Consider the following 16,600-nt stretch of genomic DNA (forward strand, 5'->3'; position numbering starts at 1 on the left):
CTGCCACCAACAAAACGCTCCATGCGACACGCTCCACATACGCGAATATGCGCAGCAAATGTAAAACGCAACAACAATAAGAAATACAAAATTTTACACGGCAATCAATGCAACTGAATGAGTGAGTGAGTGTGTGTGACACAACAACAACAACTCATTTCTATTCTAATTTAGCGGCTGTTTGTTGCTATTGTTTTTGCTGTTTTTGTTTTTATTTTCATTTCGTGTAAATTGCAATTTCGCAAAATTCATTAGTTCAAGTTATTTTACATGAGCGTGTCCAGTTTCAAGTACAGGCCACTAGGCGTCGCAGTGGGGCTGGTCAGTGTTCGGGCGCTTGCTGTTGACGTGCAGCGCTGTGGTTGCACAACAACTGTGCAGGCTAACTTAAGGCAAAACGGCAGGCAAAAATAATGGATAAAAATAAAAAAAATTAAAAAAAAAAATTGAAAAAAAAAAATAAAAAAAGGTACAAAAAATTGGGAAAAAAAATATTTGCAAAAACAACTGTTTGCCGTAACGCACCTAGTATATTTTGTAAATATGTATTTTTGCGCATATTTCTGATTTAAATCTTTTTATTACTTCGCTTAAGTGGCAGACATTAAAAATTTTAATTAGTAAAATTGCGCCTTTCATTTTGTTGTTGTTGTTGTTATGCAAGTGTGTACAGCTATTGCCATTGCTGCTACAATTCACTTGTTGTTGTTGCTGTGCTTTTGTTGGTTTTGCAGCGTTGCCGTTGCATCAACTACTGCGTAGTGTTGCATTCATACGTTTGGTCTAGTCATTTTTGTATTTTACTATTTCATGTTTATTAATTTTTACGAGCGCCAGCGAACTTGTTGTTGTACATTTCATTTTTCTTTTTGTTTTTTTGTATATATATTTTTCATGTTATTCAGCAAAATTGTTCTTTTATGCATTTCGCTTTTCTATGTTTCTAGTATTCCATAGAAACCGTTTGTTCTCGTTGTTGTTGTAGCATTGTTTCTAGTCTGTGTTGCAGTTGTAAGTTTTATTATGCTACATATTTAACCTAATTTAAATTTATTACGCTTTTGTTGTTGTTATTTCGTTGTTTCGTCTAGTTTGTTAACCAGGCGTTACGATTTTCATAGTTTTCTCGTTCAATAACCGTAATATGTGTTGCAAGTGTAAATACGAGGTCCTTATACCGCAACAACGCACTAACTGTATCTTAGTTGGATAAAAAATTAATCGATTTTTCGAAAATATTCACCCTTAACTTCAAAAAATGTATATATAGCATCAACAACACTATCAACAAGTGATTTCTTCAACCGATCTCTTGTTTCTGTTTTCCTAGAAACATTCTCCAAAATATTAGAAGAAATACCGCCGAGTTGACAACTCTTGACCGGATGTAAATCGGAGTTAGTTCTGGTCATGTAGACTCGAGAGTCATGAGAACAGCTACAGTCACTTTCATTAATTACAGTTTGTTCGAGATCGGATGTCTCTACATAACGTTTGGTCTCTACATAAATTACTACAGACGTAGTTTAGGTCTACAGTTATTACCTAAACTGTCAGATAACAGACGTCTGTTAGGTGGTTTCAACGATTTTCTTCTGCAGATAATCAAGTTTCCAAGTTCTTATACCTCCTATACTTGATTATTCTATTTTCTATTTTATTTCTATATTTTTGTATTTTATTGTTCTCTATGTTTTATGAGAGTGTACGAGAAATGTGTTCCAATCTCGCCCATCTTATATTGATGTTACGAAACAGTAGTGACCCTTAAGTATAAAATTCCATTACTTTGCAATGATTCTAAATTCAACTAAACTACAAACAAACCTGTTTATGGTAGATGTCTTCAGAGAATATGTTTAATATGATTTATAACTAGCTTTAAGCAGGAAGGAACATTTTTTACTTTTACTTAAAGATAATCGACTAAGGCACACACTAATTGAGTCATCTAACGATTCAAAGATATTTGAACCGAACAAATAAAGAAAATTCCACCAGCTTCAAATATCTTCAAGTGTTTAACCACGAATAAAATCATTAAATTTAAAATATTTGAAATCTAAAGTGCCAGCAACGCACGAACAACTGAATTTGATTGATTTTGTATGGCATCATTAATGTCATTAGCATCAAGTGACAGATGCGAGCGTTCGTTGCCCGCTACAACAGTGAGTTGTGTGAACTTTCAGTGATGTGACAGTTGTAAAAACAAAACGATCACTTGAAAAAGCAGATGAAAAGCACATTTGCAAAAAAAAAAAAAAATCAAATGGAAGATAACAGTGTAAGAGCGCTTTAAACAGCTCTACTTGCTTTCGTAATAAGAGATCGTTAAGAACTATTAGTGCGGAAGTGTCAGTGTCAGCTACATTGGCTGACATTAGAAACTACTTCAGTGCAATTAGTTAATGAGTTTATTTATTCGAGTGGCATTTACATGAATTTTAAACAAAAAAACTAACTCATTATGCAACTCAATGGTATTACAGGTAATTGTAAGGCATATTAGATGAGTTCTGGCGCAAATAAGTGGAACTAAAGTTAAGTTAAGTTAAATGGGTTAAGTGATGAGTATAGCATTAAAACAAAAATGGAATTTTAGTAGAAAATGGAGTGAAAAATTAAGTCAAACACATTTAGGTACTCAATTTGCTTTGTCAATAAAAAATTTACAATTTTTAGCGCTCTTCAAAGAAAGTGTTCCACATAAAGTGCAAGTAGTTAGTTGTTGACTTCATTAAGTCAGAAGTGCCGAACTTGCGCTCAAGTGAACTGTTGAAAATAAACAGTTTTATTTTCAAAACAAAAATTTCTTCACAAAAACAAATGAAACCAAGAAGTTCTGAAATGTTGTATATGATTTATGTGAGTGGCCCTGCAAGACAGTTCCATATAAACAAAACAACTGGGCGTAGTTGAACGCCTTCGACAGGCGGTCAGCACAAATTGTGGGAGCGTATACTGTGTAAAATAATAAACAAAATTAAAATGTCGCGCCATATTGACCTCATTTTTTTAAATTATTACTATTGACTTTATGGCATTTTTTTTTCAAATATTGCTCATTCCTACACATATTGTGTTTGCTTACAACGGCAACTCCCATAATGAGCCGGCTTGTATACATTACTTTTAATGCTGATCAATGTAAACAATTGAAGGAATGATAAAAACAGAAAAACTCAAAACCATAAGAACCTTAGGCATCATATTACTTCGAATCAAACTTTGAGTTTAACATTCTCAACCACTTCTTACAATTACAATAACAAATGCTGTAATTAGTAGTGGGTGTTTATTGATAGTAGTACTCTTTTTTATGAGCACTCAGCAGAAATATGCTGAATATTTTAAAATGTTCGCTCATATGCTGGGGGTACATATTATTTGTTTTTTAAGATATTGCCGTAATATTTAAGTATATGTTACTTAATGAAAATTTATGTGTTATTTATTAAGAAGCACACTGCGCCTCAAGCCAAGCTCAAGCGCTCAAAATTTGCGCTTTTTCCGAATTTCATCGATTCAAAAGTTATTAGAGAAGTGGTAGATATAGTTTAGAATGAAATCAAGTTAGCACACGAAGCTACGAGGTGTGTTCAAAAAATAACGGGAATTTTTTTTTTTTTTTTTAATAAATATGTACCATTCATTATTAATATTGTCGGCTTCAAAATAGTCTCCATACGATAATATGTAAAATTCCCGTTATTTTTTGATCACACGGTTTTAACGGTACAATGAGCATCGTCGGTAAGCTTCATATCTTTTTTCTCTTTATAAGCTAACGCCTGGCAGTTTAATAAATTTTTTTTTCGAAAGTACCGAGCGGATGTCAAGTTCCTACAGGTAATCGAATGGAATATATATATTTTAATACAAAACTTATTTAAGAGAAGTTGTACTATATAAATTTCGTTTAATAGGGCCAATTAAATATCATTAAATAAATAATTAAAATACATTTCATAATCATAAAAACACAAATTAAGACCGCACGCCTATACCCACACTCCATCTGGTTCCCTCACTAAAGTAGACTGCATTACCTTACTTTTGCAACACATCGTTCATTTTTCTAATTTGATTTCTAAGTGCAACCCTGTGGTGTGTAGGCGTATAATGTGTGAGTATTTAATAATTTTATATATATGAAGCTCTGTTTTTGTTATTGTTGCCAATATGATTTTAATTACGTCTTGCGGATTTACAGGCAAACGCGCACAAACAGCACAAAAGTCAATAAAATTTCCAAGCTTGCCTCACATATCATTTGCTTAAAATGCAGTACAAATTGAAAGTCACTGAGGTATGCCATTGGCCAGACACAATTTAAAAGCACTCAACTGAGTTGAGCCAAGCTGCGCTTATAAACAACAACATACATATAGAAAACGAATGCATACACGAAATTTAATTTGTATTTTGAAATAATGCATGATTGACATTTGTATAGTGGGTATAGATATGCAAATGCCTGGGTACATGATATATGAGAACTCAGCGCTTGAAGTGATTGAAGCTGATTTGAAGTGACAACGCGAGGATGTGGAGTGGATTTATAATGAATATTTGAATGTGAATATAAAATTTATTTTTATACAAAAATATCATAAACCACATTTATGTGTTGCATGCAACAAAAAAAAATATTTAAAATTGACTAACATGCCACACTAAAAAACGAAAAAAAATTAATACACACAAAATGTTGCAAGTATTACAAATATTTCTCAAGAAAAGCACAGTCTAAAGGTCAATGGTACTCAAAACCAAAGACAGCAATGTTACTACTTGCCACAAATGCCTTTAGACTGCCAAGCCAATAAATGAGCAGTCAAGCTTTGCTTGAATCGCATATTTATAATGATATATGTGTGTGTGTGTGTTTGTTGCAGCACATCAGAAATTGGCAAAAGTGAAATTAAACTTCGTAATCGCATTTGCGAAGTAATATTTCTTACAATTCTGAGTGATTTCCATGCCAAATGCAAAATATAACAGAAACCGAGGAGTTACGCGATGAGGCAGACACGCAGAATAGCGCGAAATCATGTTGCAACAGTTGCATGTGTGAGTTCGTGAGTCAAAATTGGCAGACAAAGTAAGCTGCTGAAGTACCGTGTAGCTACAAGCCACCAGCTTGTAACAGTAAATTAATTTGATTTGAAAGCCAAGTAGAAGACAGTCTAGGAGATACAAAGCTACTAAGTAAGCAAATTGAAAGCTACAAACTCAAAGGCGAACAAATCAGTCGAAGCCAAAATGAGGTAAAGAAGCTGAAGCGAGCGCTTTAACACGCCAGTAGGGATGTAGGGTCATAATGAACCAAGAGTGGAGATATTTGCTAAAGATTTTGAAGATATAGGTGACATGGCGGATCGCGAGAAAATTATTTTAAAAAATATTAGTTAATTTATTATTTTTTACAATGAAAATATTTTTTTTTTTTTATTTAAAAGTAGAAAAATTTTTTTTTTTACCATTTTAAACTGGTAACATTTGTATATACTGGTACCCGCAACATTGAACTTGAAATCTCTTAAGCAAATTGACGGTTAAATGCAGCAACAATTTGAGTTACAGGAACCACAATTGCAGCATAAACAATGGCGGTAGCAACACGAAACAATAAAGAAACCTGTCTGCCAGTCGGCATTGACATTGAAAGCGCAACGCGAAGACTGAAGATTGGTGGGACGCGACCAGCATTAGACTCAATAATATATATAGTGAAGAAAAAGCAAAAAGCAGCAACAAAAACAAAAGCAAAACAACTATCGACTGCAGACGACATGTTGTCGCCGTTAATGGCAGGCAACACATCAAAAGCGGTGACAGCAACAAAGGCAAAACCATGGCACAAACGCTTACAGTGACGACTACTGTAGCAAATTGACGCGTTGCAGGCATAAAAGAGTAAAAGAAAAAAATGTGGATAACCATGGTTATGCAACAGAAATGTTGCTGCTGACAAAGATGATAAGTAGCAACTTCGTTGGCGAGATGAGGTCACCGAGAAAAAGCGGGAGATGGTTTGCGGAAATTATGAGACTGCCTGAGCTTAAGGCTATGACAGCAGCGCGTTGACAAGTAGCCAACTGTCCGGCAATAAGCTGAAACTGTCGTGCTGCCAGCCAGCATATTTTATCGCCACTGTCAGCTGGCGGCAATAAATGTCAAGGTATGCATGAAAAATAAAAATTTTGTCAAAATATTACGCGATGTTGCAAGTTTTGTAGAATAAAGTTGACAGCAAACTCAGTAGTTTGCATAGGTTTGCATAGTTGTAATTGCTGCAACAACGCCCGCATAGTTGCACAGTAGCTGATAAGCAATTGTCACAGCTGACAACAATCCGCAAAAACGGCTGTGAAGCTGTGATATGTGGAGAGTGGGAATGATAGTGTAAGAAATAGGTGTTAAATAGAAAAAAAAAAAATCCCGAGTTGTCATGTTGACAGCAGCTTCATGGTTGAAGTGAGAGAGCAAATTTGGACTGATTCTGGAGAGATAAAAACTAAAGTGCTACTAAAATGTTATGATGAAACAAAAACACTCAAAATCCCGGGATGTCAAATTGACAGTAGTTTCATGACAGAAGTGACAGTTATAAGGAAGTGTATGTCGAGCAAATTTGAACTGATTCTGGACAGATAAAACGTTAATTGCTACTAACATGTTATGATGGTTGTATTCAAATAAATTTTTGGGTCGAAATAACTCAGCAGTTTTAATCTTGTGTTAAGGTATTTAAAAAAAATGATTATGACTAGCCGAAGTTGAAAGTTTATACCACGTCGATAACTACCCCGACGATCGACACTACATGACCGCAAATTACTGAAATGACTGTCTTCAAAACTATGTAAGTTTAGTTTTATATTATAGCAAGAACAACAATAATCAAGAGAGTCTCAGTGGTTTAGCGACGTAAAACAACTTTTCAAGAGGGATTTCTTGATAGTGTTTTAAGCTTGAACTCTGACCTTTGAACATAGAAAAGCTTAATTTTTTGTTAATCACAACGTATTATTTTAAATAACTGGAATATATATATATTTTTCCGTAGTTCCTAGGTGGAACATAGAGCCTCATAGAGAACACTGGGCAGAAGTAATATCAAAATATTATGAAATATACAAAATTGAAAGCAATCGCGCCGAGTGTCGAAAATTTTGCATAATCAATCATCAAGCCGTTTTCAAAAACCAAAAAGGAAGCACTTCAGTAATAAGTGTTTAGATCATCACTCATCACATGAGCAACAAGTAAGGAAGAATGAAAGGTTTTTCTGAAAATTATGACCTAAAGAATGAAAGGGGGTAGAAAAATATTTTCAAACACGTAATAAAGTATTTATCATAGATCTAAGGGGTAACAAGGTATCACAAAAGGGTTAAAAAAAAATTGAGAAACGCATAATTAATTATCCCTGTAAACATATCAAGGATTTTCCAAATTCAAATATCATAGATAAGATGCTTTACTAATTAATACCAATGATTGACTACACCCTTAACACTCAGTGATGATTAACTACCGTAAAAAATAAATAACAGTAAAAAGTACGAAAAATGTTGACAGATGATGTTGCCGAAGGATATGCGCAATAAAAAGTGTACAAATAAAAAAAGAAGGAAATCAACAGCTGAGTTACTCAAAAAGGGTTGAAGTCACAGTTTCAAAATTTGATTAGTCTAAATTAAGTGGCAGAAAAATGTGCGCGGCGAGCGCATTTAAAAGGGATTAATAATGATGAACACATGAAGTTGACTTACCGCTGCTAATTGGATTTCAACATGCTAAGCGGGAGGTGTTTCACAAAAAATGTTAATTAGGTAAATACGAAGAAGAAGAGAAAATTGCTTTGAGTGAGAGTAGGAAAGCGCCCGCCTGAGGCACAAAGTAACGGACATATGGCGTTTCACTGTTTAAACTGTAAAAGATATATGCAAATAAGAGTTAAATACGAAAGCAAAGCCAAAAGTATACAAAATATGTCTGCTATTACAACAACAAAAAAAAAAATGCAATACTCAAATGCATATAAAACTAATCAAAGTTCTGCTCTCCGAGGAATTCCAATAAGCAAATAACTTTTTCGCATATTTTTTCGTAATTGTAGTGGATTTCGAATTCACAAAAGTTTTGCAGGACGCCGGAATTTAGAGGTGTGAGAGAAATAGCGACGATTCAAAGTAATACTGTAATAACTTAATGCGCGCTGCAAGCGAAGCAATGGAAAGGGAAGAAAAATAGAAAAATTAAAAAAAATAAAAGCAACAAAAAGAAAAAAGTAAGCATTTTGCTGAGCTGCTGCACAATCGAATAACCAAAAATATGCAAGCGAAGAAAAAGTTTAATAAGCACGAAATGTATGCTCCCTATTGGAGGATAATGCCGACAAGTGCGCGCTAGGAGTTTCAGAAGCAGAGAAGTTGAACGACGAAAGCGCGCAAAGTGAAAGGCAACTAAAAAAAAATAAAATAAAATACACTTTAGAATATCGAAAAGAAGTGAGCAAAAACAAAAAATGGAAATATCAATGCCACATCAAAGGCAATCCGCCAGACAGTCGAGAGTGGCGGAAGAGATTGCTGCGATAGAACGAAAGGCACGAGCCAGGTTAACAGCCAGCAACTAGCTAGTACATTCCCATAGGCACGGACACAAGAAGACATACCAATACCGATGTAAAGAGCTGTCTGAAATCACTCGTACGCCGTGTGCAGCTGCAGCAGATCAGCACTTTCGAATTACTGCGCTCTTTTGTTGCTGCCGCCGCCGCAACACACACACACACACACACAAAGCAGACATTCTATTCTATTGCGCATATTTTATATTATTTTGACTGCGAATGGAAATTGTATGCATTTCGAAACGAATTAAATATGTATAAATTCAATACAATTTGCAAAAGGTTGCCAAGCAAAGCCAAGCAGGAGATTCAGGGGGGTAACATAAGCTGCTGCCAACAAAACTATTCGCAACTATTTTCATGTTTGTTGCTACAGCGATGATGCTGCTGCTCGTGGCTTATGTTGAACCAAAAAAGAAAAAATAAAAGCAACAAAAATACGAGTATTGGCGCTCAATTCGGTTTGCATATTGACCAGAGAGGAAGAGAGCGCAGGTAGCGGTATGATTTGAAAGCATATATTTTGGCGCATAAGCTTGATGTGTTTTTTTCTGCGAATTTTGCTAAATTGAATTGTTTTATGTTATGTCAGGTGCTAAGGTTACGTGCGTGGGGAATTCTGGATAATACAGTAAGCCAAAGAGGTTGTACTACTGGAAAAAAATATAGAATTTTTCAAATTATTATTTTTTTTTAACATGAATTATTTTTATTTTTTAATTTTTGTTACTTTAAGCATTTTAAATTCTATTTTTTTTTTAATTAAAAAATTATTATTTATTTTAATATTTTATTTAATTTTTTTTAATATTCTGATTTTTTTTAATTTATTTTATGTTTTATTTTTTAAATTTTAATTTTTATTTTTTAAATTTTTAAATTTTTTTTTTATATTTATTTATTAGACTTTTTTAATTGATTTCATGTTTTATTTTTTTAAATTTTTTTGATTTTTCTGTTTTTTTTTTAATATTTTTTTTTTTTTCAAAACCAAAAAAAAAATTTCGATAAACCTTATAAAAGTGTTTACTTGGTTAACTATTGTACAAGAAATGACTCACAAATACTCAATGATTTCAAAGTATATCCTGCATGTCATAACTGTTGTTTTATTTCAAAACGGGACACCGCATCGTCGGGTTTACATCAATAACTAACGAGTCAGACAATGGAAGTTGGAGAACAAAAAAGCTACAGGTAACTAAGTTTTCGTACAATATTGCTATTATCGTTTCCCCCTAATACCTCACTCCTTTAGACACTTTTGACAGCGGCATTTGAAATACAATTTGATGTTGGTGATAGACGGAGCAGGGAAGAGCCTTGAGCTACAGTATTTCTAACAATGAAAAAATATTATATTATATAATATAGTAATTGAAATACTTTCCACTTTAATGGACTTATTTTAAATATATATAAATATGTAAATTAAACAACGAAAATACAATGGTGGAAATAGACAAAAATCCAAACAGCTGAGCTTTAAGCTTTCTTGAATTGTTGTATATAAATATTTGTAACTGCTACAATTTCACAAAGAAAAACAATTCCAAGAATTTCTAGCAGCTGCAAAAAATATGAATGAAACCAACAATGGCTTTACGAGCATAGTGCTGAATAATTGAAAGCTGCTGAGTGTACTAGTTTTGAGTTAAAAACAAAAGTGGAAATAGTAATAAACAGTCCAAATACAGTTGCGCGAAAAATAAAAGCAGAAATAGGTTATAAGACTTATTTTTTATTGATAAAGAGTCGATTAGTAAGATGAGATTATACGGAGATGTAATGTGAGCGTTAAACTTTAAGCTTTCAAATGGAAAATTTAGGAACAAATGTGAAAGTATACTTGTTGTAATTGATTGAAAGTGATTTCACAACAGCGAAGTTCTTGTTATCCAAATATAGTGATATAGCGAGTTATACCAGTTGTTTGTTCGATAAGCAACTCTTACAAAAATTTGGCCAAAGAAAGTGAATATTAATTAATATTGAATCATTAAATATTATTAAAAATAAAAATTTTTATTTATGATTTTCTTCGTTTAACTTACCTTAACTTGATAGGAGTTCAAGCGCGTCTTAGGCAACAAATTGAATGATGAAAAGTCCAAACGGCGCGAAAATATGCCATTGCAGCCAGATGTTAAGCTGTAAAGTCAAAAAATAATGGAATAATTAATTATTTATTTATAAAAGCAAACAATTATAATTATTTATAAAAAATTAATTATATACTTTTTTTATAAAAAAAAATAAGTATGTATATACATTTTTTATTAAATAAAAAATATTTAAAAAAATTAAAAAATATATTTACATTAAAAGCGTTTAAAAAATAATAACTGATGTGTTCCCATATCACTCAATTAATTTGTGTCAACAACAATCGGCGGCATAAAAGTAAATGGCAATACAACGGAAATAAATTTTTTAAATATTCTCTTCACTTTTACTTTGCTAAAATTAGTGCAAGCTGCTTAAAATAAACAGGCAACGCGTCGAATGCACGCGAACGCGCTAACGGCAACCAGTTTTTAATTGACAGGCGAAACAAGAACAAAAAATAAAAAAATATATAATAATAACAAATGAAACTCGTGATTTACGCTCATCATTTAGTCACTTGTTGTTGTTAATAAATTTTTTGTTTATTTACATGCAAGCGTAGAGCTTTAATCACAATCTTTATAGCCGTTTTGCTGGGGTTAAAATGGAATGCTACTTCACTTCCTCTTTACTCGCGAGTTCGGGAAGCCATTCGGATGGGGAGAGAATAAATAGCATTTGTTCTATATTTTTTTGGCATTTTTCATAACAAAAACAATAAAAATAATATTTTTTTACTAAAGATATTTGGCAACAAAATTAAAAAAAAAAATCGAAAAATATATATGTATAAATTAAGGCAATTTATGTCTAAGAACGACCGGCCCACTAGCGAACAAGCATTTAAACAAATTACCAAAATGTATTTACGTACTTATATGCTATATAAGTATGTGTGGATAAGTGGGGGCATAACAGTATGCCAGTATATTCATGAATACTCACTCACTCGCTAATGCAAAGTGTAAAAAATAAAATAAAAATGTGCAAAAATTTTCGGTAAACAAGAAAATCAACCAGAAGAAATTAAAACTTTAAACGTGCTAAATAAAAACAATAACAACAACAACAACCAATTGAACGAAAAAAAAAAAATTAAGTAAATAAATAATGTGTGCAAAAGAGCGTGACACAACAAAACGTCAAGTAAATTTAAGTGCAAAGAGATAAAGTGGCGAAAATAAAAAAATTAAAAAAAAACACCAAACAAAATAAAAATAAAAAAAAAATAAAAAAATAAAAAAAAATTAAAAAAGTTGGAAAGAACAAAAACAAAAAATGAACACATTGCGCGAAACTTAAAATTAAAAGTATTAAAAAGCAGCAACAAATACGCGAACAGCGCTCGCCGCCGCTACCCGCTGAGGTGTTGAGTAATTTCCAAGCAAATTTAGTTATCAGCTCGTGGTGAGAACGAAGACAGGCAACAAAACAAACAAACAAAGCAAAAAAAAAAACGAAGACAAAAAACCAAAACCGCCAACCAGCAAAGCGCGCTGCCAAAAAGCAATAGCAAAGTAAAATAAAAGTAAAAAAATTAAAAAAAAAAAAACAAAAATTAATTTTCATATCATTTAACCTTGGCATTGAATACAATTTTAACAGCGGCGCTTGGTTGCCAGCAATAAGTTTGTGTGCGTGTGTGTGTGGTTGGCATTGCGAATAGATAAAAGAGTTTTTAATTGGTGAGAGCATTGCTGAGTGCGCTTATGGCGTGTGGCGCTCTCTCCGCAGTGCTAGAAAGTTAAAAAGTCCGAATATTTTTTTTATTTTTTTAACAAAAATGCTTGGCTGACATTGTAAAATATGTCATTGTTTTTGTTGTTGTTTTGAATGCCTAATTTTTGAGTGTAATTTCAGATAGATTGACAAAAACAATTTTTTTTTCGACGAATTGTGAAATATTTTAAGTGGAATTGCAGATAATATTAGTGAGCAATGATATTACCAATTCCATTCACGATCACTTTATCAGGCCTTTCGACGTCAGGAAATTCCAATGTGGTTTTATACATGTTAGAATCTGCACTTCTTTCATTGCTACATACATAGGTATTATAATATTTAGGGAAAGAATGAAACCGTTTTTTAGAGTATTCGAGGAAGTAAGACGAGCGATCTCAAGTGAATGGAAACTAAACGTCGTGAGATCGCAAAATCGACGATGGATAGATCAGTAAGAAAAATTTTCTTGAAGAGTTCTATAAAATCTCGAGATAGTAGATAAGATCATTATATTACCAATTCGATTCACGATCGCTTTATCAGGCCTGTCGACGTCAGGAAATTCCAACAAAGTTTGATAAATGTTAGAACCTTCTGTTAGTATAACATTTATGGAAGGCATGAAACCGTATTTTGTGGTATTTCGGGGAAGTAAGATGAGTCGATCACCAGTCGTTCCGAAGCGATCTGAAGTGAATGTGAAACTAAATACCGCGAGATCGCAGAATCGACGAGGGATGGAGCAGTAAGCAAACATTGCTGAAGAGTTATATAGTTATTATCATTATATCGAATTAAACGTTAATGAATACTACTATTGTCTCCAAAGTAGTACAGTCTACGATATAGCTTCTAAGCTTTATACTCATACTCAAGTAAGTAATTCTTGTAGTGTCTTTCAGTGTTTTTTCTGCTTCAAGCTTCATTAAAATGACAATTCTCTAAAACATCATTCATCTATGGTTATTCATAGTTATTGTAGGCGTCGTTTTCAATGCGTAAAGATGACGTAAATAGCAAGAACATTAAGTTGAAACCCATTAAGTTTTGAAAACATATATACACGTTTATATACATAATGATATATGACTGTACGACTTTAGGTATCAGTGTTGATTGACCATTTTTGAAGACATTTTATTATGATCTGTTACCTTGAGTTTTTCTTTTGACAATTTAAAAATAAAGTCAATTATAATATACCAAAACAAAAAAAAACGCGACGAAACGAGCTTACGCATAATTTCGAAAGAGGCTTCAAGACGGAAGCAGCTAAACAGCGAGGAAAATAGCAAAAGTAATAAAAATAAAAAATGGTACTGTTGTCATTGTTAATGTCACACATTGTAGAAGTAGACAAAGTATGAAAATAACAACAATAAAAACAACAAATGAAAACTTAAAAACAAATATGGAAAAGAAACACCTACGAACAGGCACAATTAACTACAATACAATATAAGAACAATACCAAAAAAAAATGATTTTGTATACAGCCAATTAAGACAAAGCAACGGAAGAAGCTACAGCATTCAAAGTCAAATATATTAAAATTAAATTGTATATATATTTATATAAACGCGTTGAAACTGAAATTACGCGTGTGATTATCAAAATTAAGTTAAAATACTATTACAGTCTACGAAGGTGTCGGTCTTTTGAGGTAAAAAGAAACCAAAGTACCTTGTAGTTCCAAAAAGGAAATAATTACAACAAAAAAATAGACAAAAAAAAAAACAAATGTGGCACTCGGACAGTAGGCCAATTACTCAAACGCCAACAAACATGGCAGCCTACTGCTGAGCGCCAATTAATGGCCAACAGTTTCACTAGGCTGACTTTGACCTTGAGAAACGTGAAGTAGACACAGTCATTAAGTGCGCGGTAAACATGAGTTTTGCCGATAACATGCGCAAAGTGACAAGTGAAAATCCAACAAAAACTGTTGTTAGAACTGGTGGGACCCGTACAAAATAATGTCGCACGCACTGTTGAGTGCGAAAACCGATCGCTTTCATTATACTCTTCTAACGATAGAAGTTGAATTTTTTTTTGTTGGATACAACAATTTTGCAGACTAGTGAGAAAAACAAATGTTTGAAGAGGTTGCAACAATGTTTGGGATATTTAAGCATATGTCAATATTTTTTTGAAAAAACTATGTATGAATGTTTGGTTATGGTAAATACAAAAAGTAAACAACTGAGAATTTGTTTTTCTTTGTGTTTGGATTTGGTAAATAATTATCAATAAATTAGAAGCAAATATTAAAGACAATGTTGCTTATTTGAATAAGGTTGGAGATGTGTGTGGTACCTGAAAAACGGTTTATACGAGGAATAATTAATAAATAATTTCGGTGTTGGGGTTTTTGAAAAAAAAAAATTCGAAATAAATTTTCGAAATTAATTTTCGAAAAATTTTCAAAATTTTTAAAACTTTGAGAATTTACAAATCAGTATAAAAAAAATCAAATTGTCCAAAAAATAAGGAAAAACGTTAGATACTCTACAAAATTGCGTCTAAATTCATTGAACTCACAATTTTCAATGAAAAAACAATGAAATAAATCATTTCGGAAATGTCAAATAATTTCCAGTTTCACGTACTACATATATATTTTGAGGTTGTCCTCAAATCAAAACAGCCCACAAATCTAATAAAAAACAACAACAACACTCTTGTATGCTTCTTAAATGCAAAAGCTCTACGCAACTGCCGTTAATTACATGCTGCAAACGCATTTCTGTGGCAAAAAAAAAGAAACTATAAATCGACAAGTGCACTTTTCAGAAATCCATTAAATGCTGGTAGCGCAACAAGCGAACAATAAACGTGTCGCATAAATCATAATTGTTTTTCAAAGACATAAATCCCAAGTCAAGCTGTCGAAAGAACTCTGTGTGTAACACAACAACAAACTACCCACTGATGTTGTCACGAAATGAGTCAACATGAAATCAACATGTGAGAAAGGTTAAAAGTCAATTTACAATGTGTTCAATAATGGAAACGAAGTATGAAAATGTAAATGGAAAATATTGATTAAAAAATGTTTGAAAAAGCTTTTTTTATGCGAAAGCGATAATGAAGTGGAATACAATTTAGAACTTAAAGTTTTTTGTCTGAATCAGAGAACTTTTTATAACATTTAAACATTCGAAACCACAGAGCACCTCTCTAATAGCCTTTTCACACAGCCAAATTAATTGAATCAATTATAATTTGGATTGAGAAACCAATTTTTGCCCTTCACAATGGCGGCTACTCGATAACCGAGCAGTTCTTATACATTTTTGCATTTGCTTTTCATAAGAAGTTATTAAGTTTCATCAGCTGATTGCTATTTTTAGCAGCGACAACTACCGTCGCGTAGAAGAACGTATATATAATTAGAAATATGGTCTTCGTCGCAGAGTTGCATTTCATTTTCAAGTTGATTAAAATTCAATGAAAATGTAATGTAGATTTTTTTTTTGTATGGTAAATCGAACTTAATCAGCGTTTTAATCGAGCAGAGGCCGGTTAATTAATCAATTAGCTGCTGTGTGAAAAGGCTATAAGTTGCATGGGATATTTGCTAGGAATTTAAAGGATCATTCAGTCATCAGTTGTTGTATCTTGCTGACTATACCGGCTAATATTACGGAAAATCTATTTTTTATAAGAATTCTGACATTAGAAATTGTTTGTCTTTTAGCCACCCTTATCAGATCACCTAAAATCGCTTACTAAAAAAAACTCAAACATTAAAACATGACTTAATTATGACACACTCCTTTCCCAAAACCGTCTACAGCCTCACCCTACAACGCTTATGCTTCGAGTGCTTCGAGTGCTCCACTTACCGCTACATTTGACAGCTGTGACATTTGTCGAGAACGTGCCCCCTCGTATATTCCCTGCCGATAAATTGCTAATAGACAAATTCAAATGGAAATTCAAATCAAATCGAAGCAAATCGAAGAATCGAATGATACAATTACAATAACAAGCAGAAAACAACAACGAATCAACATCGCAGCTATCGAAACAGTGCTTTATGCAAAACGTGACAAATGCCAATAAGTGGTGGCATGGCAGTGGGAATGGCGAAGCGAGTGAATGAATGAAAATGTT

The 16,600-nt window shown here is 32.8% G+C and overlaps 1 protein-coding gene across 1 annotated transcript in view; it reads right to left on the reverse strand.

Annotated features, from left to right (window-relative positions):
* Nucleotides 1–16,600, reverse strand: part of LOC105209557 (headcase protein) — a 191,327-nt gene that overhangs the window by 103,147 nt on the left and 71,580 nt on the right. The window contains 1 exon segment of the mRNA XM_054236137.1: nt 10,702–10,798. Coding sequence (XP_054092112.1) covers nt 10,702–10,798 — 97 coding nt within the window.

The sequence above is a fragment of the Zeugodacus cucurbitae genome, chromosome 2 (genome assembly GCF_028554725.1).
Source record: "Zeugodacus cucurbitae isolate PBARC_wt_2022May chromosome 2, idZeuCucr1.2, whole genome shotgun sequence".
Lineage (NCBI taxonomy): Eukaryota > Metazoa > Arthropoda > Insecta > Diptera > Tephritidae > Zeugodacus > Zeugodacus cucurbitae.